The 22,935-nt window shown below is 44.4% G+C and overlaps 1 protein-coding gene across 1 annotated transcript in view; it reads left to right on the top strand.

The window, feature by feature from the left end:
- The first annotated feature begins 3,567 nt into the window (after positions 1-3,567).
- Positions 3,568-22,935, top strand: part of LOC132830879 (uncharacterized) — a 38,674-nt gene continuing 19,306 nt past the window's right edge. The window contains exons 1-4 of the mRNA XM_060848794.1: positions 3,568-3,598; positions 6,477-6,701; positions 11,689-11,881; positions 12,607-12,757. Coding sequence (XP_060704777.1) covers positions 6,488-6,701; positions 11,689-11,881; positions 12,607-12,757 — 558 coding nt within the window. The 5' untranslated portion in view covers positions 3,568-3,598; positions 6,477-6,487. The remainder of the gene's footprint in view (positions 3,599-6,476; positions 6,702-11,688; positions 11,882-12,606; positions 12,758-22,935) is intronic.

Raw genomic sequence — 22,935 nt, 5'->3', positions numbered from 1 at the left:
GACTGATTTCTGATATACGAAGAGTGATTGGATCGATTGGGACTGTATTCATGCCATTCAGAAAAAAAAGGGACAATCTCATAGAACCTATAAAATTCTCACAGAACAAGATGGGGTAAATGTAGAAAGGACGTGGCCTATAGCAGTGGAGTCCAGAACTAGGGTGACTGATTTGAGGATATTGAGTAGTCCCTTTAGCACTAAGAAAGATTAGATTTCTCCAGTGTGGAAACAGGCCCTTTGGCCCAACCAGTCCACACTGACCCTCCAAAGAGTAACCCACCCAGACCCATTTCCCCTCTGACTAATGCACTTAGCACTATGGGCAATTTAGCATGGCCAATTCACCCTGGCCTGCAGGAGGAAACCCACACAGCACAGGGAGAATGTGGAAACACCACACAGACAGTCACCCAAGGCTGGAATTGAACCTGGGACCGTGAGGCAGCAGTGCTAACTACTGAGCCACCCTGCCTTTACTGAATTTCTTCATTCAGAGAGTGCTGAGCCTGTGTAATCCTCTATAGACAGGCAGAAGGCTGGAAGAACACAGCAAGCAAGCCAGCCAGCACCAGGAGGTGGAAGAAGTTGACATTTCAGTTGTAACCCTTCTTCAGGACAGTGTCACAGAAAGTGGTTGAAGGCAAACCATTTAATGTTTTCAAGAAGGAGATAGATACAGTTGTCATGTAGGGCACTGGGTAGTGTTGCTGAATGAACAGACCTCAGGGTTCAGGCAAAGAATTCTTCGATGTTTGTGTCATAAGTAGACAGGGTGGTTAAGAAGTTGTTTAGCATGTTTGCCTTCATTGCTCAGACATTTGAGTAGAGCAGTTGGGATGTCTTGTCGAGGTTGTACAGGACGTTGGTGAAGCCTCTTTTGGAGTACTGTGTCCAGTGCTGGTCATCCTGGTATAGGAAGGATATCATTAAGCTGGAGAGGGTTCAGAAAAGGTTTACCAGGATCTTGCCAGGAATGGCGGGTTTGAGTTATAAGGAGAGGATGGAAAGTCATAGAGTCATAGAGATATACAGCATGGAAACAGACCTTTCGCTCCAACTTATCCATGCTGACCAGATATCCCAAGCTAATCTAGACCCACTTGCCAGCACCCAGCCCATATCCCTCCAAACCCTTCCTATTCATATACCCATCCAGGTGCCTTTTAAATGTGGCAATTGTACCAGCCTGCACCACTTCCTCTGGCAGCTCTTTCCATACATGTACCACCCTCTGTGTGAAAAAGTTGTCCCTTAGGTCTCTTTTATATCTTTCCCCTCTCACCCTAAACCTATGCCCTCTAGTTCTGGACTCCCCCACCCCAGGGAAAAACCTTTGTCTATTTATCCTATCCATGCCCCTCACTATTTTATAAACCTCAATAAGGTCACCACTCAGCCTCCGACACTCCAGGGAAAACAGTCCCAACCTATTCAGCCTCTCCCTATAGCTCAAATCCTCCAACCCTGGCGGCATCCCGAGAAATACTCCCACTTTCCCCCCACTCCCAGCTCCTGGTTAAATCACTGAACACGGGGCAATCTACCATTGTAGATATTGTTTTCTAATCAGTTTGTTCAGAGATGGAACATGTGCAGGTTTGAACCGGGACCTACCCCTGCCTCACAAGAGAGCCCCCCCATTGGTATGCAACCCCCCCACTCACACCACCCTCTTTCACTATTCTCCCTCCCCTCATTCCAGCTCTGTCCTCACAATCGATTCCCAATCTTAGTGGGACTTGAGGAAAATCTGCAAACACACTTTTTCTTTATGTTTTTACATGATTAACCCCAAACCCCAACTTCTCAGCACAAACTCCCGACTGCATACTGGATAAAATCAATGGGGTGAGTGAGTGCCATGGTCCTGGGCTGTCTCACTGGGCAGTGGGGAGGGCTCACTGATGTGGAATAATTTTCCCTCTGCTTTTTTCTCTCACCATATAGTAGCACCCTATTGTAGAAATTAAGGAATAAGAATTAACAAATTGGACATTAAATGTAATACTAATTAGTATTTATTGCCCATATGCAGTATACCTGAGAACTCTGTGTGGGAAGTTCTCAACGGAGCAGGTAAGGGCTGTTTGGCAGTGGCTGTTTGAAGGCTCGGTGACGTTTGTTTAACGGTTTAAATTTGAAACCAGAAGCTGGTGTAGCGCAAGCTTCATCCTGGTGAGTCTTTTTCTGAACCCTTTCAAGTTTCACAACATCCTTCGATGGGAAGGATACCCGAATTGCACACAATATTCCAAAAGTGGCCGAAGCAACTCCTGGGGTTAGGACTTTTTTCACTGGAGCACGGGAAATTGAGAGGTGACCTTAGAGAGCTTTATAAACTCATAAAGGGTATTGATAAGGTGAATGGTGGATGTCTTTTTGTTTGGGTGAGGGAATTTAAGATTGGGGGCATATCTTTAAGGCGAGAGGGGGAAGATTTAAAAAAGACTTGAAGGGCAACTTTTTTACACACAGAGTGGCTGGTGTGTGGCATAAACTTCCAGAGGAAATGGTCGATGCGGGTAAACACTGAGGATGTTTAAAAGGCATTTGGATAAGATCATGAATGAGAAATGTCAGGCAGGATATGGGCCAAGTGCAGGCTGGTGGGACTAGTTTAATTTGGGATTATGGTCGGCATGGACTGGTTGGACGGAAGGGGCTGTTTCTGTGCTGTAACACTCTTACGATATGGAGGGAAAGCAGGAATAGGGGAGTGAGCTGGATCATACTGGGTGGCAGTGCAGGTTTAAAGGGCCCAATGGCCTCCTCCTGCTTATATTGTCTATATTTCCAAGAGATAAATTTAAAATTACTTCTGAACCTCTGCTAGTTTCTGACTGGACTGAATGTAGCAGAAAGCTCAGATGTTGCACTCCACTGAAAGTTTCACATTGATGTCTAAACTCTTCAGAAGGGACATTGCAATGGCCAAAGATGAAAGAAAATTAAAAACTTCTCCTGTCCCCCCACCCATATGTTTAAAGTGATGATGTAAACTTGCATGCAGAAGCATGTTTCACAAGATGTGTTGATGCCAAAGCATTTTGATACAAAAAAAACCTGCGGATGTTGAAGATCTGAAACAAAAACAGAAATTGCTGGCAAAATCAGCAGGTCTGGCAGCATCTGTGCAGGTAAAGCAGAATGAACATTTTTTTTAGATTAGATTGCTTACAGTGTGGGATCAGGCCCTTCGGCCCAACACGTCCACACCGACCCTCCGTAGAGCAATCCACCCAGCCCCATTCCCTTACATTTACGGGCAATTTAGCTTGGCCAATTCACCTAATCTGATGCAGTGTTCTGAAGGATAATCACTGGAGCCGAAACATTAATTCGACTTTCTCAGAATTGCTGAGCTTCGAGGCATTTTAAAGTTGCTCAGCCACTTTTGAGTTGTAGTCACATTTGTAACGCAGAGAAACGCCCACCCCCACCTTTCACAATTCAGACAGGAATGGGACAACGTCTTGTATCTCAAGGCGGCGGAGGTTGAGGGGGTGGGACTCTCTGGGAGGAGGGTGGGTGAAAGAACCTTTAAATAGAGCCAGCGTGAGGCAGAGGGAGGGAGAGAGAAGGACTGGACCCAAAGGTAAGTCTCACTGTGGCTGTGGTTATGAGGAGGTGGGTGTTCATCCAGGGAGCCCTCTCCCTTACCCACATAACAGTCCATCACCCACCCAACAACACTCCCCACCCCCTCACCCCCCATAACCCTGGGGTTGCAGACTTTCCCCCAGTACCCCCTTCCCCCGGGGGGGAGGGAGGTGCAGCCCCTCCTCTGGGTGGGGGTCACTTTCAGAGGCAGTGGGAGAGGTTTTTGTGTCCGTGCGGGGGACATCCAATGTCCCTGGATCCCGCCTCTGGATCCCAGGGATCTGGTCCCGCCCACCCGAATCTACCAGATCCCACCGCGACCCCCCCACCACCGGGAGATCCACCCGAGCTCCCCTCCCCCGGCTCCAGTCAGGAACGGGTCTTGAAAGTTTGGTAAGTTTATGAAAGTTGTGAAGTTTGTGAAAGTTGATCCCAATCCCGATCCCGGAGCCGCCCTGAGCTGCCTCCCGATGGAATTTCCTTCAGGGTCCCCGCGGGGGAGGGATCCTGTCACTCACCGGGAGGGAGGGAGTGAAACAGGACCTTCCCAGCTCCAGGCAACTGACAACTCCCCCTCCCACACCCCCAGAAAAGCTGCCCTCTACCGCCCCCCAGTCCCAGCTCCTGATTAAATCACTGAACACGGGGCAATCTACCATTGTAGGTATTGTTTTCTAATCAGTTTGTTCAGAGAATGAACATGTGCATCTTGAACCGGGACCTCCTGCCTCAGTGGTGGGGATACTACCCCTGCATCACAAGAGAGCCCCCCCCATTGGTATGCAACCCCTCACTCACACCACCCTCTTTCACCATTCTCCCTCCCCACCATCCCAGCTCTGTCCTCACAATCGATTCCCAATCTTAGTGGGACTTGAGGAAAATCCACAAACACACTTTTTCTTTATGTTTTTACATGATTAACCCCAAACCCCAACTTCCCAGCACAAACTCCGGACTGCATACTGGATAAAATCAAAGGGGTGAGTGAGTGCCATGGTCCTGGGCTGTCTCACAGGGCAGTGGGGAGGGCTCACTGATGTGGAATAATTTTCCCTCTGCTTTTTTCTCTCATCATATAGTAGCACCCTATTGTAGAAATCAAGGAATAAGAATTAATAAATTGGGCATTAAATGTAATACTAATTGTTACAGTCAGTCAAATTTATCAGAATTCTTTGAAGAGGTATCAGCAAGATACAGTGGGTGTAATATATTTGGATTTATACAATACAGGCAGAAACAGGCCTGTATTTCCACCTACCAAGCCTGGACAAATTCCTAATCTTTATTTAGACCCGCTATTTATTGCCCATATGCAGTATACCTGAGAACTCTGGGGGAAGCTAGAGAAGTGATTGCTGGGCCACTTGCTGAGATATTTGTATCATTAATAGTCACAGGTGAGGTGCCAGAAGACTGGAGGTTGGCAAACATGGTGCCATTGTTTAAGAAGGGCGGTAAAGACAAGCCAGGGAACTTTAGACCAGTGAGCCTGACCTCGGTGGTGGGCAAGTTGTTGGAAGGAATCCTGAGCGACAGGATGTACATGTATTTGGAAAGGCAAGGACTGATTCGGGGTAGTCAACATGACTTTGTGCTTGGGAAACCATGTCTCACAAACTTGATTGAGTTTTTTGAAGAAGTAACAAAGAAGATTGATGAGGGCAGAGTGGTAGATGTGATCTATGTGGACTTCAGTAAGGCGTTCGACAAGGTTCCCATTGGGAGACTGATTAGCAAGGTTAGATCTCATGGAATACAGGGAGAACTAGCCATTTGGATACAGAACTGGCTCAAACGTAGAAGACAGAGGGTGGTGGAGGGTTTTTTTTCAGACTGGAGGCTCAGTGAACAAACCTATATTCAGAACCTCAACCTGAGCTATAAATCTTCTCAAAACTTGCCAAAAACAGACCATGCTGGTTGAACTCAGCAGGCCTGGCAGCTTCTGTGGAGAGAGAAGAAAAACTTCTGAAGAACATTCATATTATCCTAAAAACATGAACCATATTTCTCTCTCCCGAGGTAGTGCCAGACGTGGTGAGTTTCTCTAGGATTTATGAAAAAATGGGATCATCTTGCTAAATTATAAAAGATACTGGCTGGTCCACATGTGGAATATTGTAATCAGTTTTCGTCCCCTTATCTAAAGCAAGATAAAACAACATTTCAGTCAATCCAGAGTATTGGGTATGGAGAGATTTTCTTATGCAGTGAGGTTGGGTAGGTTGGACCTGTTCTCATTAGAACATAGAAGAATGAGAGGAGACATTATGGAAAGACATATGATTTTTGATGGACTTGACAGAGAAGACGTTGTTTTCTCTTGTAGGACAGTCAAGGGATCAAGGGCATAAACTCAGCATAAGGGATCATCCAGTTAGGATCGGGATGAAGGGAATGTCTTCTCTCACAACGTTGTGAATCTGTGAAATTCTTTACTGCAGAGGGATGTAGATGTTGCGTTGTTAGATAGATTCAAGGCTGCAATAGACATTTTTTTTGTTAATTTGAGGAAAATCAAGGGTTATCAGAAAAATAGGAAAGTGCAGTTGAGGTTTATCATTTCAGTTGTGAAATCATTGAACAAATTTGATGGACCAAATGGCTCTTATATCTAATGTTCTCATAATGATGTAATTCTAGATGTGCGGGTCAGGTGAATTGGCCAGGCTAAATTGCCCGTAGTGTTAGGTAAGGGGTAAATGTAGGGGTATGGATGGGTTGCGCTTCGGCGGGTCGGTGTGGACTTGTTGGGCCGAAGGGCCTATTTCCGCACTGTAAGTAATCTAATCTAATCTAATCTAACCCAGTTTATTGTTTCAGTTTCAATGTATAATTATAAATTAATTCATATTTTATGTTTGTAGATTTGTACATCATGTTTCACAAAGCAACTCAGAAAATTGTGAATGAACTTGATCCTTATGGTGGCACACTGATTCCTGCCACAAGTCCCTATTTTTCTGATGACTTCAAGCCCCTGCACATCATCAAGAAAAGGAAGGGAACTTGGTTTTTCACAAAAGACAAATACATCCCAACATCCATCACACTGGCTGACATATTGAAGGATGGCAAAGATTTAGACATTGGTAATTGATTTGCTTTCTAGTAATATCTCTCTGCACAAAGTGAAACAGAGTAATCAGATAAATACTCAAGCAATATGAATTAAATCACACTGTTTATTAGGAACAGAAATATACACACCCGACTCCATGTACAGCATACTAGCAATAAAATGGGATGGTCAGGCTCTGATCTGAAGGTCACTTGTATTCTCTAGGTTCCTGACCTAGGGTCACGAGCTGGACAGTGATTCCCAGTTTATTGGTTTCACAATTCTACTTCCTCCCTCGTTTATACATTTTCTAGTTACCATTTACCTGGCAATTTAAGCTGTTGTTTTATATTCTTACTCCCCCTTCTTCATGCTGGTTAATTTGATCAAGCAAAACTGTGTTTTCACATTGATGCATTACTGTAATTTTTTACTGTTTATTTTACTTTCTCAGAGAACTCTAGCTTGTCCCCAGTAGAACGGTGTTGCAGAATGTTGGGTTCTCCACCATGAAGGGAGCTGGTGATGTCATTGGACCCGTAATCCACAACCCCAAGTTAATGTTCATAGAACGTGGTTCAAGTCTCACCACAGTGAATGGTGGAATTTAGAGTGATTGAGTCATGTAATTGTATAGCACAGAAACAGACCCTTTGGTCCAACTCATCCAAGCAAACCAGATATTCTGCATTAATATAGTCCCATTTGCCAGCATGTCGCCCGTATCCCTCTAAACTCTTTCTATTCAGATAACCATCCAGATACATTTTAAATGTTGCAATTGTACCAGCCTCTACCACTTCCTCCGACAGCTCATTCCATACATGCACCACCCTCTGTTTGAAAAGGTTGGCCATTAGGTCTCTTTTATATCTTTCCCCTCTCACCTCCCACTTACACCCTCTATTTTTGGAGTAGTTTAATATCTGTAATTAAAAAATAGTTAGTTTAGTGGCAACCACATAATCACCGAGAGTTGTAAAAGTCCATTGAATTCACTCATGCCGTTTAAGCAAGAAAATCTGGGCTACATGTGTCTCCAGATCCACACCAATGTTTGTAACTCTTAACTGCCATCTGGGTAGTAAATGCTAGCCAAGCCAGTCATACCCACACTAACTCATTTTTTAAATGAACACATTGGAACCTTTAACATTCAATTTTGGATAAGCCATTAAACCAGTGATGCAGTATCACTTCTTTGAGTTGAATTGAATTGAATTAGCTTTATTGTTACATGTACCCAAATGAGTACAGTGAAAAGTCTATAAGTCACCACTGCAGTGCTATCTTAGTTACAAATGCGGTTCCATTGTTTATAAATGGTAAGAAGGAAATACCAAAAAATTCTAGGCTAGTTAGTCTTACTTCGGTAGTTGTCAAAGTGCTGAAATCAGTCCTGAGAGATCGGATAAACTGTCACTTAGAAAGATATGGACTAGTCAAGGGTAGTCAGCATGGCTTTGTTAAGGGGAGGTTGTGCCTTACAAATTTGATTGAACTCTTTGAGGAAGTGAAAAGGAGTATTGTGGAGGCTAGTGCAGTGGATGATAACTACTTGGACTTCAGTGAGACATTTGACAAGGTTCCACATGGCAGACTGGTCAAAAATGTAAGAGCCCATTGGATACAGGGCAATGTGTTGAATGGAATCTAAACTTGGCTTGGAATAAAATAGAATATCCTTCATTGTCAGTGTTAGGTTCTTTTCCTGAGATTTTACACACGAGATGCAATTCGCACACACCAACTTCTGCAAACAGTTTATTAAAGGTTAGGTGACCCCCTTTGACCCTGTTCGCAAGTGTGCAGAGTCGAGTCAAAGTGAGGCCCTGAACAACGAAATGCATTCCCTTTGTACAGGTCAGCTGGTAATGCTTACAGGTATTATGGCCACTCCCCCACAGTCACATGCCACTCAAGACAACCCCCAGTCACTCCCTCGCAATCACGTTACCCCAGGTACAATGATAGGATGAGATCATCATCAGAGATAATGCAAATGTAAATGCCCTAATGCCGGGGAATCATTATGCAAATAATTTCCTGACTCAGTTATTCCCCAAGACAATGAAGGTGCGACATACCTCGCTGCCAGGAATGGCTGATGAAAGCATTTCTGAATGGAAGAGATTGAGTGATTGTTTAATTTGATAACAGTAGGGGGAGTAGTAGCAGTCGACTGTCTAATTGGGGGTGGGTGATTGGCATTCTTGCATGAATGTCAGCCCCACACACTTCCAGACTGTTCACTCAGTGCAGTTTAACCCTTTAATATTACATTAATGTCCAGAGAGATATTGCCATGTAATCCAAAATGATATAATTGGGTCGGTGGAGTGGGCAGAGAATGGCATTTGGAGTTCAGTTCTGGTAAGTGTGATGTAATGCATGTACGGAGACTAAACAGTAAAAGGGAATATGCAATAAATGGGAATATAGTGAGAGGGGTAGAGAAAGTGGGAGATCTTGACGTGCAAGAGCACAGCTCTCTTAATGTAGTGGGACAGGTGGATAAAGCTGTAAAGAAGGCATATGGAATACTGTTCTTTATTGGTAGAGTTAAAGAATATAAAAGTAGGATATGTGGGCTGCACGGTGGCACAGTGGTTAGCACTGCTGCCTCACAACGCCAGAGACCTGGGTTCAATTCCCGACTCAGGCGACTGACTGTGTGGAGTTTGCACGTTCTCCCCGTGTCTGCGTGGGTTTCCTCCGGTTTCCTCCCACAGTCCAAAGATGTGCGGGTCAGGTGAATTGGCCATGCTAAATTGCCTGTAGAGTTAGGTAAGGGGTAAATGTAGGGGTATGGGTGGGTTGCGCTTCAGCGGGTCGGTGTGGACTTGTTGGGCCAAAGGGCCTGTTTCCACACTGTAAGTAATCTAATCTAATCTAATCTAATCTAAAAGTAGGATATAATGATGAAACTGTATAAGACATTGGTGAGGCCACAACTGGAATATTATGTGGCAGTTCTAATTGGCACATTACAGGATGTAATTGCGCTGGAGAGAGTTGAGGGGAAATTTATTAGAATGTTGCCAGGGCTGTAGAATTATAGCTCCAGGGAGAAAAGTTGGGATTATTTTCCTTCGAACAGAGAAGGTTGAGGGGTGACATGATTGAGGCATATAAAATTGTGAGGGATCGAGGTTGATTAGACATGAGGAGCCTGTTTCTTTTTGTAGAGAGTTCAAAAACCAGGGGTCATTGATTAAGCGAAGCGGCAGAAGGTTGAGAGAGGAATATGACAAAGAAACATTTTTGCTGAGGCGGTGGATGCCTGAAATTCATTGCATGAGTTAGTGATTGAAGCAGAGACCCTAAAAAGTCCCTGGCTCTGCACTTTAAGTGCTGGACGCTGCAGAGTTATGGGCTATTTGCTGGAAGATGGGATAAGAAAGAGCATCTGGGGTCTCTGCGTCAGCATGGACAAAATGGGCCAAATCCCTCCTTTCTTCCTTTTTGTGGTTCTACAATTCTAACCATTCCATGATTCTATGAAGTACTCTTAGTATGGGCAGCATGATGGCTCAGTGGTTAGCACTGCAGCCTCATAGCGCCAGGGATCTGGGTTCAGTTCCAGTCTCAGGTGATTGTCTGTGTGGAGTTTGCACATTCTCCCTGTGTATGTGTAGGTTTCCTCTGGGTGCTCTGGTTTCCTCCCACAATCCAAACGATATGTAGGTTAGGTGAATTGGCTATGCTAAATTGTCCATAGTGTTCAAGGATGTGTCAGTAAGGTACATTCGTCAGGGGTAAATGGGTTTTGGTGGGATATTCTTAAGAGGTTCGGTGTGGATTTGTTGGGCCGTAGGTCCTGTTTCCACACAGTAGGGATTCTATGATGATGGTTTCCTCAGATCTGTTTCTGTTTTGAGATGTGACTGGATCTAAGTATGAAAAGAGTTCCTTTTAATTTCTCATAGCTGAGCATCCAAGGCAATGTCAAGACTATTCAATATGATTATTGCCAATAGAAGTTGCTGAACAAAGAGACCTTGGAGTGCAGGTTCATAGCTCCTTGAAGGTGAACTTGCGGGTAGATAGGTTAGTGAAGAAGGCGTTTGGTATGCTTTCCTTTATTGGTCAGAGCATTGAGTGCAGGTGTTGGGACTTCATGTTGTAGCTGTACAGGACATTGGTTAGGCCACTTTTGGAATATTGTGCGCAATTCTGGTTTCCCTCCAATCAGAAGGATGTTGTGAAACTTGAAAGGGTTCAGAAAAGACTTACAAAGATGTTGCCAGGGTTGGGGGATTTGAGCTATAGGGAGACTCTGAATAGGCTGGGTCTGTTTTCCCTGGAGCATTGAAAGCTAAGTGGTGACTTCACAGAGGTTTATAAAATCATGAGGGGCTTGGATAGAATAAATAGAAAAGTCTTTTCCCTGGGATGGAGGACTCCAGAACTAGAGGGCATAGGTTTAGGGTGAAAGGGGCAAGATATAAAAGGGACCTAAGGGGCAACTTTTCACGCAGAGGGTGGTGTGTGTATGAATGAGCTGCCAGAGGAAGCAGTGGAGCCTGGTACAATTACAACATTGAAAAGGCATCTAGATGGGTATATGAATAGGAAGGGTTCAGAGGGATATGGGTCAGGTGCTGGCAAATGGGACTAGATTAGGTTGGGATATCTGGTTGGCACGGATGAGTTGGACTGAAGAGCTGTATATTTTTGCGCTGTATATTTCTATGACTCTCCGACTCTGTATTTTATCCCACGTTTAGTGTGTTTTGTTATCCATTTCATTCGAATTTACATGAATTTATTGATCATGCCTGGAGGCATTTGGATCATAGACAACAGTGTCAAATACTCAATAAAATACAGGTCAACCCTTCCACTACCATTTCTGTTGATTAAATGGAGCTAGAAGCCAAGTATCGGGTGATAAGCTGAGATTTGCACAGCAGTCTAAGTCAAAATTCTTCTTCAAATTTGAAATAAGAATGTGTATGTGTGTGTGTGAGAGAGAGAGATGGAATGTTCAAACTTGATTATTTATTTTTTTCTAGGATTGCAAACCTCAAATTTTAGTGGCTATGCTGAGACATCTAGCTTTTATATTTTGGGAGAAGTAGATGCCAGTGTGTGTACTGTCGATGCAGGAGTGCATGCATCAGGTGGCGTGGCTGACATCATATCTACTGTGGAAATGAAGAAGCGAGTAATCTCTGAAATGATGCTGCTTGAGGCTACTAAGGACAGGTACTTTTATTTCAAACCCAAGTGAAGTAACTGGCACATGGAAACAAAGAGGATTTTGTAATGGGGAATTTTTCCAGTGTGTCTCAACTCCAAACTCTGCTTGCTATCAGCATTCAATTTGTAATTGCAGCCTTTTACAGACTCAAATAATGGACTTTATTTTGAATTTACCATCATCCTACATCCATTATCATCATCAATATCATCATTATTTTGTAAGTTTTGTGATCATTATTGGAATGAGCTTCACTTTGTAAACTATGGTTTTGTTATGCTATTATTGTACTAAGTTTAAATGTCTTAATTTGTTGACTTAGGGCAAAGCAGCCTTTACTTTTCTGAATCTGTATAAGGGGTCATACTGCAAACTTATTCTGAGCATTTCATATAGATATAAATTTTCCTGTTTTGTATGAAGTGTTCAGAGAAGATATTTTTGATCAACCTATTTAGGCATGTTACAACTTACCTCAAGAACAGGTGGGGCTTGAACCCAAGCCTTTTAGCTCAGAGCTAGGGACATGATCATTGACCCACACGAGCCTAAATTTATATGTATGAGTTTGAAGTTGCACATCATTTCAACTTGGAATGGGGAAAGGCAATGTTAACCAACTGTCATGGTTCATGGGTTTTCATAGTTAAAACAAGATCATCTCCTCCTTGATGAACGTATTTTCTCTGACACATGTAAATTCTCCTTTGTTTTCCTTCTATCTTTTCAGGAAGATTAACAGAAGACACCGTTTTGTGAAACAACTGTGTAACAATACTTTTCACATCATATTAGAAGTGGTGGAAACAGATAGACCATGTGACCTAAATAGCCTTTTCACGGCACATGCAGGAGTGGAAGTCCCAACTAAGATAATGAAGGCAAGTATGATTTAACCTTATCGCTTAGTCATAACTAACATGTTTACAGTGTTAGTTCATATGTGAATATAATGTGGTTGTGATTTTGAATTTATTATTGTTGAACATTAGGATAACGTGATCTGAAGCCATGACTACAAATCTTATCATTGCAGCTGAAGAATTTAACTTCTGTTCATTCAAAACTGAAGGAAAATAAGCTTGTGCCAGATGAGGTTGTGACTGGATTTCCATAAAAATATATTCGATTCCCAAAGGTCTTTTAGGAACAATTACCTGCTATCCCTGACCGATTTGGGTTTATATGTGATTGTAGATCTACAGCAATGTCATTGACTCTTAATTGTTCGCTGAGATGGCCGAACAAGCCAGTCAGTGATTAGGGAAGGACAGTCAATGCTGATCTTGACTGTGATGCCCACCTACTCTGAACACACAAGACAATCTGGCAAAACCCAAATAAAAAGAGTATCAGGACAAAAGTGAATTTCAACATTTCACTACTCATTCAGTGACATTTTCGGACTGAGAAAAGATACTGAAATAAAATCGCGAAAGAATAGGGCAAGGCAGAGCAGTGAAGAATGTTTTCTCAGAGTTGGCAAGATGGCAGCGATTCTGTAGAACTGTCATGGACATCTCTGTCTAACAGACACGGCATATTGGTGTTTTTGTCATTCCTGGCCAACTTATGTGGAGGAGTTATTAGTTTAAAGTTGTTGTGGTTCTGTTCGCCGGGCTGGGAGTTTTTCTTGCAAACGTTTCGTCCCCTTTCTAGGTGACATCCTCAGTGCTTGGGAGCCTCCTGTGAAGCGTTTCTGTGCTGATTCCTCCGGCATTTATACTGGTTTGAATCTGCCACTTCTAGTTGTCAGTAGCTGTCCGCTGCAGTGGCCGATATATAGGGTCTAGTAGCCTAGTATAGGATATCCCTAGTAGCCATACACTCAGATGACAAACAACATGAATTCCATTGGGACAACACCACTATTATAGGACAGGCCAAACAGAGAACAGCCAGGGAATTCCTAGAAGCATGGCACTCATTCACGAATTCAATCAACAGACATATCGACCTAGACCCTATATACCGGCCGCTGCAGTGGACAGCTACTGACAACCGGAAGCGGCAGATTCAAACCAGTATAAATGCCGGAGGAATCAGCACAGAAGCGCTTCACAGGAGGCTCCCAAGCACTGAAGATGTCACTTAGAAAGGGGACGAAATGTTTGCAAGAAAAACTCCCAGCTCGGTGAACAGAACCACAACAACGAGCACCCGAGCTACAAATCTTCTCACAAACTTTGAACACCTACGGGCGAGAGACACTAAGACAAGCCAGGAAATGGGAATCCTGTGCTAACCGCCTAAGCGCCACATATGAACAACTCTGATTCCTGCATGAATGCCGGAAGAATCGAATCCTTCCACGATGTGTCAGATACAGACCACCAGTCAACAATCCACAAGCCAGGGACACAGCCAGACAGAACGGACTCAGGATGATCCAGGTAATGATTACAGACGCTCACAACAGACTCCACAAATACAGACAAGAAATTGCGCGCCAAAAATCGTTAATTTAAAAACTACCAATCAGGAATGGACCTGGACCAGAGAACAGGCTATCACCTTGGTACAGAATAGGACCACGCACCACAAAAAACGGCACTGAAAGAAAAAAATGGCCAAACTAACACACAACGAAAAGGACACCACAACACAAACCTGGGTTAAAAACCTTTCCCACAGACAGCTCACAGACACGGAAAGAACAATACTGGCCAAGGGACTTAACTACAACCACAGGAATATCAAGACAACAGACTTCCTAGCAGCACTAGAATGCACACTCAGGAACAATGGATTAACAGAAGAGACACAACAAACAGTGAGACAAAGTATCGTACCTATGATAACAAGGAAAAGACAAACACACAACCTCAACACTAAGGAGTAGGAAGCACTAAAATCACTAAGAAACGATAAGACCATAATCATACTACCAGCAGACAAAGGCAGAATGACTGTTATACTGGAGAAGTCAGACTATATCTACAAAGCAGAACAACTACTTGCAGACACCAACACCTACCAAAAGAGGGAGTTTGACCCCACTCCACATCTCACCAATAGGATAAACAACACACTGAGGAATCTACAACAAAAAAACAAAAAAAACGGACAGATAACCAGGTCTGACCTACAAAGAATGAAACCGGAAAGCAACAACACCCCCAGATTCTATGGACTACCTAAAGTACACAAACCAGACATCCCACTCAGACCCATAGTATCACTACCAGGAACACCAACACACAAACTGGCTAAAGAACTACAGCAGAAACTGAAACACCTGGTTAGCGGATCCAGACACTCTATACAGTCAACACAAGAATTTTTGGACGTCATTAAAAGTATACACATTGACAAGGAAGAAACCATGGTCTCATTCGATGTAATGGTACTGTTCACCTCCATTGACAAAACCCTAGCCAGAGAAACAATATCCAACCTGCTGTCATACATAACAGACAACAGGACGCTGAACCTATTAACAAAGACGGCATACTTAAACTACTGGACCTGTGCCTCAACACACTTCACATTCAACAACCAGATATATGAACAAATCAACGGAACACCCACGGGCTCACCGATCTCCGGACTGATAGCAGAAGCAGTAATGCAAATGTTAGAAAAAACAGTTTTAACGCAACTACAACCCAAACTCTGGGTCAGATACGTGGATGACACCTTTGTAATCATTAAAAACACAGAAATAGAGAACACACACCAGATCATCAACGCCACACTAAAAAGAATCCGATTCACGAGAGAGGAAGGAAAGGACAACCAGCTCCCATTCCTGGATGTAATGGTACAAAGAACACCGAACGGAGAATTCACCATGAAGTATACAGAAAAGCCACACACACAGACCAAGTCCTGAACTATGAAAGCAACCACCCCAACACACACAAACGAAGTTGCATCAGGACATTATTCAAAAGGGCCACAACACACTGCAGCACACCTGAACTTCAAAAAGAGGAAGAAGAACACCTATACAAAAACGGATACCCGTGCAATTTCATCAACAGATGCCTCAGGGAAAGACAACGAAATGAGGACATGCCACAACCCAAAGGACTGGCCACACTCCCATACATCATGAGCATTTCTGAACTGACAGCCAGATTGCTGCGACCCCTAGGACTCATAACAGCGCACAAACCAATAGCCACTCTCAGACAACAACTCACCAGGACAAAGGACCCGATACCCAGCATGAGCAAAACCAATGTAGTGTACAAAATCCCATGCAAGGACTGCACAAAACACTACATAGGACAAACAGGAAGACAGCTAACAACCCGCATCCATGAACACCAACTGGTCACGAAACGACACGACCAGCTATCCCTAGTAGCCATACACTCGGATGACAAACAACATAAATTTGATTGGGGCAACACTACTATTATAGGACAGGCCACACAGAGAACAGCCAGGGAATTCCTAGAAGCATGGCACTCATCCACGAATTCGATCAACAGACACGTTGACCTAGACCCTATATACCGGCCACTGCAGCGGACAGCTACTGACAACCGGAAGCGGCAGATTCAAACCAGTATAAATGCCGGAGGAATTAGCACAGAAGCGCTTCACAGGAGGCTCCCAAGCACTGAAGATGTCACCTAGAAAGGGGACGAAATGTTTGCAAGAAAAACTCCCAGCCCGGCGAACAGAACCACAACAACGAGCACCCGCGCTACAAATCTTCTCACAAACTTATTAGTTTAAAACCTTACAGAACACCTATTTGTTAATATTTGGGAGTGGGAGGGATGCCAAAAGGAAAAGGAGCAAGCAGACAGCAGCAGGAAGGACATCTCCTGCAGCACCGGTCACGCCAGAGGTCACAGCATCAGCCTCTTCCCGAAACCCCAGGGGACCTGACGGATTCATAGAAATTGGCGGTGGCGATAGCAAGATTTACCGCAGAGGTTGGGACTGTGATTGAGGAGACCCATGAGGAGATCTGTGCCCAGATCCAACCCATTGCGTCCATGCTGCACAAGCCTGAACGGGAGCTCCAGGGCCTCAGGGAGTGGATGGAGGAGGTGGAGGGTCGAACCACCGTCTTGGAAGCAGCGATCGAGTCCTTGTCCAGATGGATCCAGGCCTTATGAGACCAGGTCAACGACTTGGAAAACTGAGGTCAGAGGACGAAGCTATGGACTATCGGTGTCCGGAGGGTGAAGAAGGTGGGCAGCAGTCAGCTTCTTTGAACACTGGCAGCCGCAGTTCCTGGGCCTTCAAATCGAGTCCGGCCAGCTGCACATTGACAAGGCCCATCAGGGGGTGGTGTGCAGATCCGGCCTGGTCTAAATGCACTTGTACACATACAGGGACAAGCTAAAAGTGATAAAAGCCTCCAGATCGCTGGGGAAAGATCCGCAGGCACTGCTGCACAAGGGGCCAAAAATCATATTTTTCCAGGATTTCTCAGCAGCTATAATCCGAAAGAGGAAGTCCTTCGATGAAGGTAAAAAGAGGCTGAGGAACCTGGGCATCCAATACTCCATGAGTTATCCCGCACTGCTCTGTTTCAGCCACGAGGACTCAGTTTATCTGTTTGACTCAGCAGATAGAGCCAAGAACTTTGTAAACACTTTAAAATAGACCGACCGGTCTGAAGTATACGATTGATGTTCATCCTTTTTTCCTTCTTTCCCTGTGTTTTTCCTTCCCCTTTTTTTTGTTTCTGTTTCCCTACTAATTAAAAAACAAAATCTTGGAATATGTTTGGATGGATATATGAATAGGAAGGGTTTGGAGGGATATAGGCTGGGTGCTGGCAGGTGGGACTAGATCGGATTGGGATATCTGGTTGACATGGACAGGTTGGACTGAAGGGTCTGATCCGTGCTGAACATCTCTATGACTCTATGTTGTTCCTATTACATTTTTATAACTGGATGGGAAATTTCATGACTGACCTTTGTTGTCTCCCTTTTTTGGTTCTCTTTCTCTTGGGTTGACATGGAGCCGGGGATGAACAGAGTGCTTATCCTGATTTTTTCCTTTTTTGTTGATTTAAGGATCATCTCCTTGTTTAGACATTTTTGCCTAAGGCTGGAGCACAGACCGGGCTTGAAGGAGCTGTGAATAGGGGGATGGGTAGGGTGAGTGCCCCCTATGGACAGGGGGGAGAATCTCTTATTCAAGGTTTTACTGTTGGTTTTCTTTGTAGTTTTCTGGTAGCAGTAGTCATTTGTAGTTTGATAGAGTAGTTTTTGTATACACAATTCTGCGACTCTAGAGTCTTTACTTACTTGTGCTCGGTGCATTGAGAGCAGGGTTCTCCCTCCTGGATGTTCAAGTGTCTTTGAAAAGGAATATGGCTAAATGTCTTGTTAAATGGTGCACCTGGAACATCAAGGGAAGTCATTTGCCTATTAAAAGAAAAAAAGTGCTCTCTAGCCTTAAGAGGGAAAGGGTTGACATCGCAGGAAACCCATATTGACGATGGGGAACACATGAAATTACAACAGGGGGGTTATGACCGGGTATTTTTTTTCATCCTTCACTACTATGCGTAGGGGAGTGGTGGTACTTATCCAGAAAAATCTTCTATCCACATTACTAGAGCAGGTGAAAGGTGAGCAAGGATGGTTTGTGATACTTAAGGCCCTAGTACATGGGGAGGAATGTGGCATTTTAAATGTCTACTGTCCTCTGGTGCATTCCCTCAAATTTTTGATTAGTGCCTTCTCTAAGCTGAGTGCCCTTGGAACACGGCACATGATTATGGAGAGGGGTGGATTTCAGTTGCCTTTTGGATCCAACAGTGGACAGGATGCCTCATGGGCCCCCAACTATCTCTTCGCAGGCTGAGCAGGTGGCTGACTTATGCGAGGAGTTGGCACAGATGAACATTTGGAGATGTCTTCACCCTACCGGCAGGAACTTTACCTTTTGTTCAAACTCACATAAAAGTCACATGAGGATTGGTCTTTTTCTAGCTCCCTTGGCCCTTCTGGATTCGATTATGGGTTGTAAAATGGGAACATAGCTATCTCTGATCACGTGGCGGTGTATTTGGGGGTTAAGGCTACATTCACAGCACTGGCATCTGGATCCTTTTCTCCTCAAGGGTTCCAAATTTATGGAATATGTTTTGAAGGAGTTTCAGAAGTTTTTTACTAGCAACTCAGGCACAGCCAGTAGTCCGTCTATGCTATCGGAGACCGCTAAGGCCTTTGCTAAGGGATTAGCTATTTCCTATTTGGCTAGCCGGAAACAACAGAATGGGGAACAGCAGCGTCTACTTGAGATGTGTTGAAAGTCGTGGAGGTGGCACATTTTATGAGGCCTTCAGTGACCAAGCTACAGCGTATCACTACCCTCCGGGCTCTCCTGAATTCATTATTTACTTAAATCGCAAAGAAAGAACTTGCTTTTGTGAGACAAAGGTTGTTCGAGGAGAAAATGAGTACTGCAGATGCTGGAGATCAGAGTCGAGAGTGTAGTGCTGGAAAAACACAGCAGGTCAGGCAGCAACTGAGGAGCAGGAGAATCGACGTTTCGGGTATAAGCTCTTCATCAAGAATCTAATCAGGAATCTAAAGGCTATTCGAGTATGGGGATAGGCCAGAGAAGTATTTATCATATCTGACTAGGAAAAAGCGTGCTCCCAATCCATTACCGTAATTAGAGACAGCAGCGGGGTCCTTACTTATGATGCCAAAAGGATTAATGAGACTTTTCAGAGTTTTTACTCTGAATTGTATCGGTCTGCAGGTTATGAGGACAGGTGAGCTAAAATGGAAGCCTTTTTTAAGAACCTGGACCTCCCAGAGGTAACCTTGGAACAGGCCTCTCTCCTTAATGCCCTCCTGACAGTTTAGGAAATACAGGAGGCAGCTAGGCAACTTCAGATTGGGAAAGAGCCTGGCCCTGATAGTCTCCCAGGTGAGTTTTATAAGGAGTTTACAGAGATTTTGTCAGGGCCGATGCTGGAAATGTGCAATCACTCCTATATGCATGAAAGCTTATCACCATCTTTGAGAGAAGCTAATATTTCCCTCATTCTTAAGAAGGGGAATGTTCCTGAGGATTGTGCCTCATACATCTCTCTATTAAATTCAGATTTTAAGATTCTATATAAGATTTTGGCATTGAGATTGGAGAAGGTGTTGCCTCATATTGTCAAAGAGGACCAGATAGATTTTATAAGGGGCCGTAGGTCTTCTAACAATATTAGAAGGTTGCTGAATATGATTGATTCAGGGGTTGGTGATTTCCTCAGATGCAGAGAAAGCCACATCTCTTTTATGTCTTAGAATAGTTTGGGTTGGGTGGGGTCTTTGCCAGGTGGGTGGAGGTTTTATATCGCCACCCTCTGGCCACAGTCATCACCAGCAGGGTGAAGTCTGGGAACTTTAGGATTGACAGGGATAGTTGTCAAGGCTGCCCCCTCTCACCGTTGTTGTTTACGTTAGTGATAGAACCGCTGGCAGAGGCCATTCATCAGAATGTCCACAAAACCGCTCCGGAAGTGGGGTCTCGGGTACACAAGACTACACTGTATGTGGATGTTTACACTCTATGTTTTTATCGGAACCGATGACCTCCATACCCCATCTGATGCAATGTATTAATTCATTTGGGGCTATTTCAGGATATAAGATTAACTTTGCAAAATCAGAGGCTATGCCTTTAGAGGATCTTAAGGAAGTGCCAGAGGTTGAAGGTGGCCTTAGGTTCCCCTTTGAGTGGTGATGGATGGGGTTCCGATACCTTGGTTTTTTTTTACCCCGTGTTTGATTGGTTATTTCAGATTAACTTCGCTCACTTGCTCGACAATATTAGGTGGCATCTCCATGGGCTCTTCCAATTTCATGGTTGGGCCAAACAGCCCTCATTAAGATGAATGGCCTTCCTCGTTTACTTTCTCCCATGTGTATCCTCCCTATAATGTTTCCCAGGTCAACGTTACGGGGTTGGTTCAGTCCTTTTGTTTGGCGTCGTGGGAGGCCACTCATTAAACTTACTAAATTGTAGTTGCCTCAAGGATGGAGAGGAGTTGATTTCCCAGACATCAGGACATATCATTTGAGTGCCCTGCTGTCCTTTGTGTGCGATTGGGCAGGCTCAATATGGCTGGATATCGAGGCCTCCCCAGCAAAGTACCCCATAAGACCATAAGACCATAAGACATAGGAGTGGAAGTAAGGCCATTCAGCCCATCGAGTCCACTCCGCCATTCAATCATGGCTGATGGGCATTTCAACTCCACTTACCAGCGTTCTCCCCGTAGCCCTTAATTCCTCGAGACAACAAGAATCTATCAATTTCTGCCTTGAAGACATTTAGCGTCCTGGCCTCCACTGCACTCTGCAGCAATGAATTCCATAGGCCCACCACCCTGTGGCTGAAGAAATGTCTCCGTATTTCTGTTCTGAATTGAACCCCTCTAATTCTAAGGCTGTGTCCACGGGTCCTAATCTCCTCGCCTAATGGAAACAACTTCCTAGCGTCCACCCTTTCCAAGCCATGTATTATCTTGTACGTCTCTATTAAGTCTCCCCTTAATCTTCTAAACTCCAATGAATACAATCCCAGGATCCTCAGCCGTTCCTCATATGTTAGACCTACCATTCCAGGGATCATCCGTGTGAATCTCCGCTGGACACGTTCCAGTGCCAGTATGTCCTTCCTGAGGTGGTGGGGACCAAAACTGGACACAGTACTCCAAATGGGGCCTAGCCAGAGCTTTATAAAGTCTCAGTAGCACATCTCTGCTTTTATATTCCAACTCTCTTGAGATAAGAGACAACATTGCATTCGCTTTCTTAATCACGGACTCAACCTGCATGTTTACCTTTAGAGAATCCTCGACTAGCACTCCCAGATCCCTTTCTACTTTGGCTTTGCTAATTTTCTCACCATTTAGAAAGTAGTCTATGCTTTTATTCTTTTTGCCAAAGTGCAAGACCTCGCACTTGCTCACGTTAAATTCCATCAGCCATTTCCTGGACCACTCTCCCAAACTGTCTAGATCCTTCTGTAGCCTTTCCACTTCCTCAGTACTACCTGCCTGTCCACCTAACTTCGTATCATCTGCAAACTTCGCTAGAATGCCCCCAGTCCCCTCATCCAAATCATTAATATATAATGCGAATAGCTGTGGCCCCAACACTGAACCCTGCGGGACACTGCTCGTCACCGGTTGCCATTCTGAAAAAGAACCTTTTATCCCAACTCTCTGCCTTCTGTTAGACAGCCAATCTTCAATCCATCCCAGCAGCTCACCTCGAACACCATGGGCCCTCACCTTGCTCAGCAGCCTCCCGTGTGGCACCTTATCAAAGGCCTTTTGAAAGTCTAGATAGACCACATCCACTGGGTTTCCCTGGTCTAACCTACTTGTCACCTCTTCAAAGAATTAACCTTATTAACCTGTTGATAGATCAGATGGGGACAGTTATTGACCACTGCCAGAATCCCATTGTTATTAGTATGGTCAAGGCATAGAGGGCAATGCGTCAGAGTGAGGGTTGCATATCCAAAACTTCGCCACTCACTCCCATAGATGGTATGCCGGGGTTCCGACCAGGGGTGATTGACTCAGAGATCAAACTACGGGCAGCGAGAGGAGTTGCCGGTTTGGGAGACTTGTTTGAGGGGGAGGTTATGATGTCTTTTGAGCACTTGAGCCACAAATACGGGTTGCCCAGAAGAGACCTTTTCCATTTCTCTCAGGTTAGGGATTCCATCCCGAAGAAGACAATGCTTCTCACTAAGCCCTATAAGCCCGATACAGAGAGGATGTTGCTACATTCCACAAGCACCCTTTCGGTTAGTGCCCTCCATCACCTGTTGGGTGGCAGGGCCTGGCAGGATATTAACCGGTTATATGAGGTCTGGGAGCAAGAGCTAGGAGTGAAGATCTTTTCTGAAATCTGGGAGGACATATGGGAGAATGTGGGAAAGATCTCAATCTGTAGTAGGACATGTGCTAGGCAGTTAAAAGTTCTGCACAAGGTTCATCTGGCACCAGACCGTCTGGTGAAATTTAAAAAACAGGCATCTTCAGTGTGCCCCAAGTGTAAAATAAGTGTAAGTGTTCTTACCCATTGCTTCCGGACATGTCACAAGCTCC

Source organism: Hemiscyllium ocellatum, chromosome 32 (genome assembly GCF_020745735.1).
Source record: "Hemiscyllium ocellatum isolate sHemOce1 chromosome 32, sHemOce1.pat.X.cur, whole genome shotgun sequence".
NCBI classification, from domain to species: domain Eukaryota; kingdom Metazoa; phylum Chordata; class Chondrichthyes; order Orectolobiformes; family Hemiscylliidae; genus Hemiscyllium; species Hemiscyllium ocellatum.
Note: the sequence above shows the minus strand (reverse complement) of the source record. Positions and strands in the feature narration are given on the sequence as shown.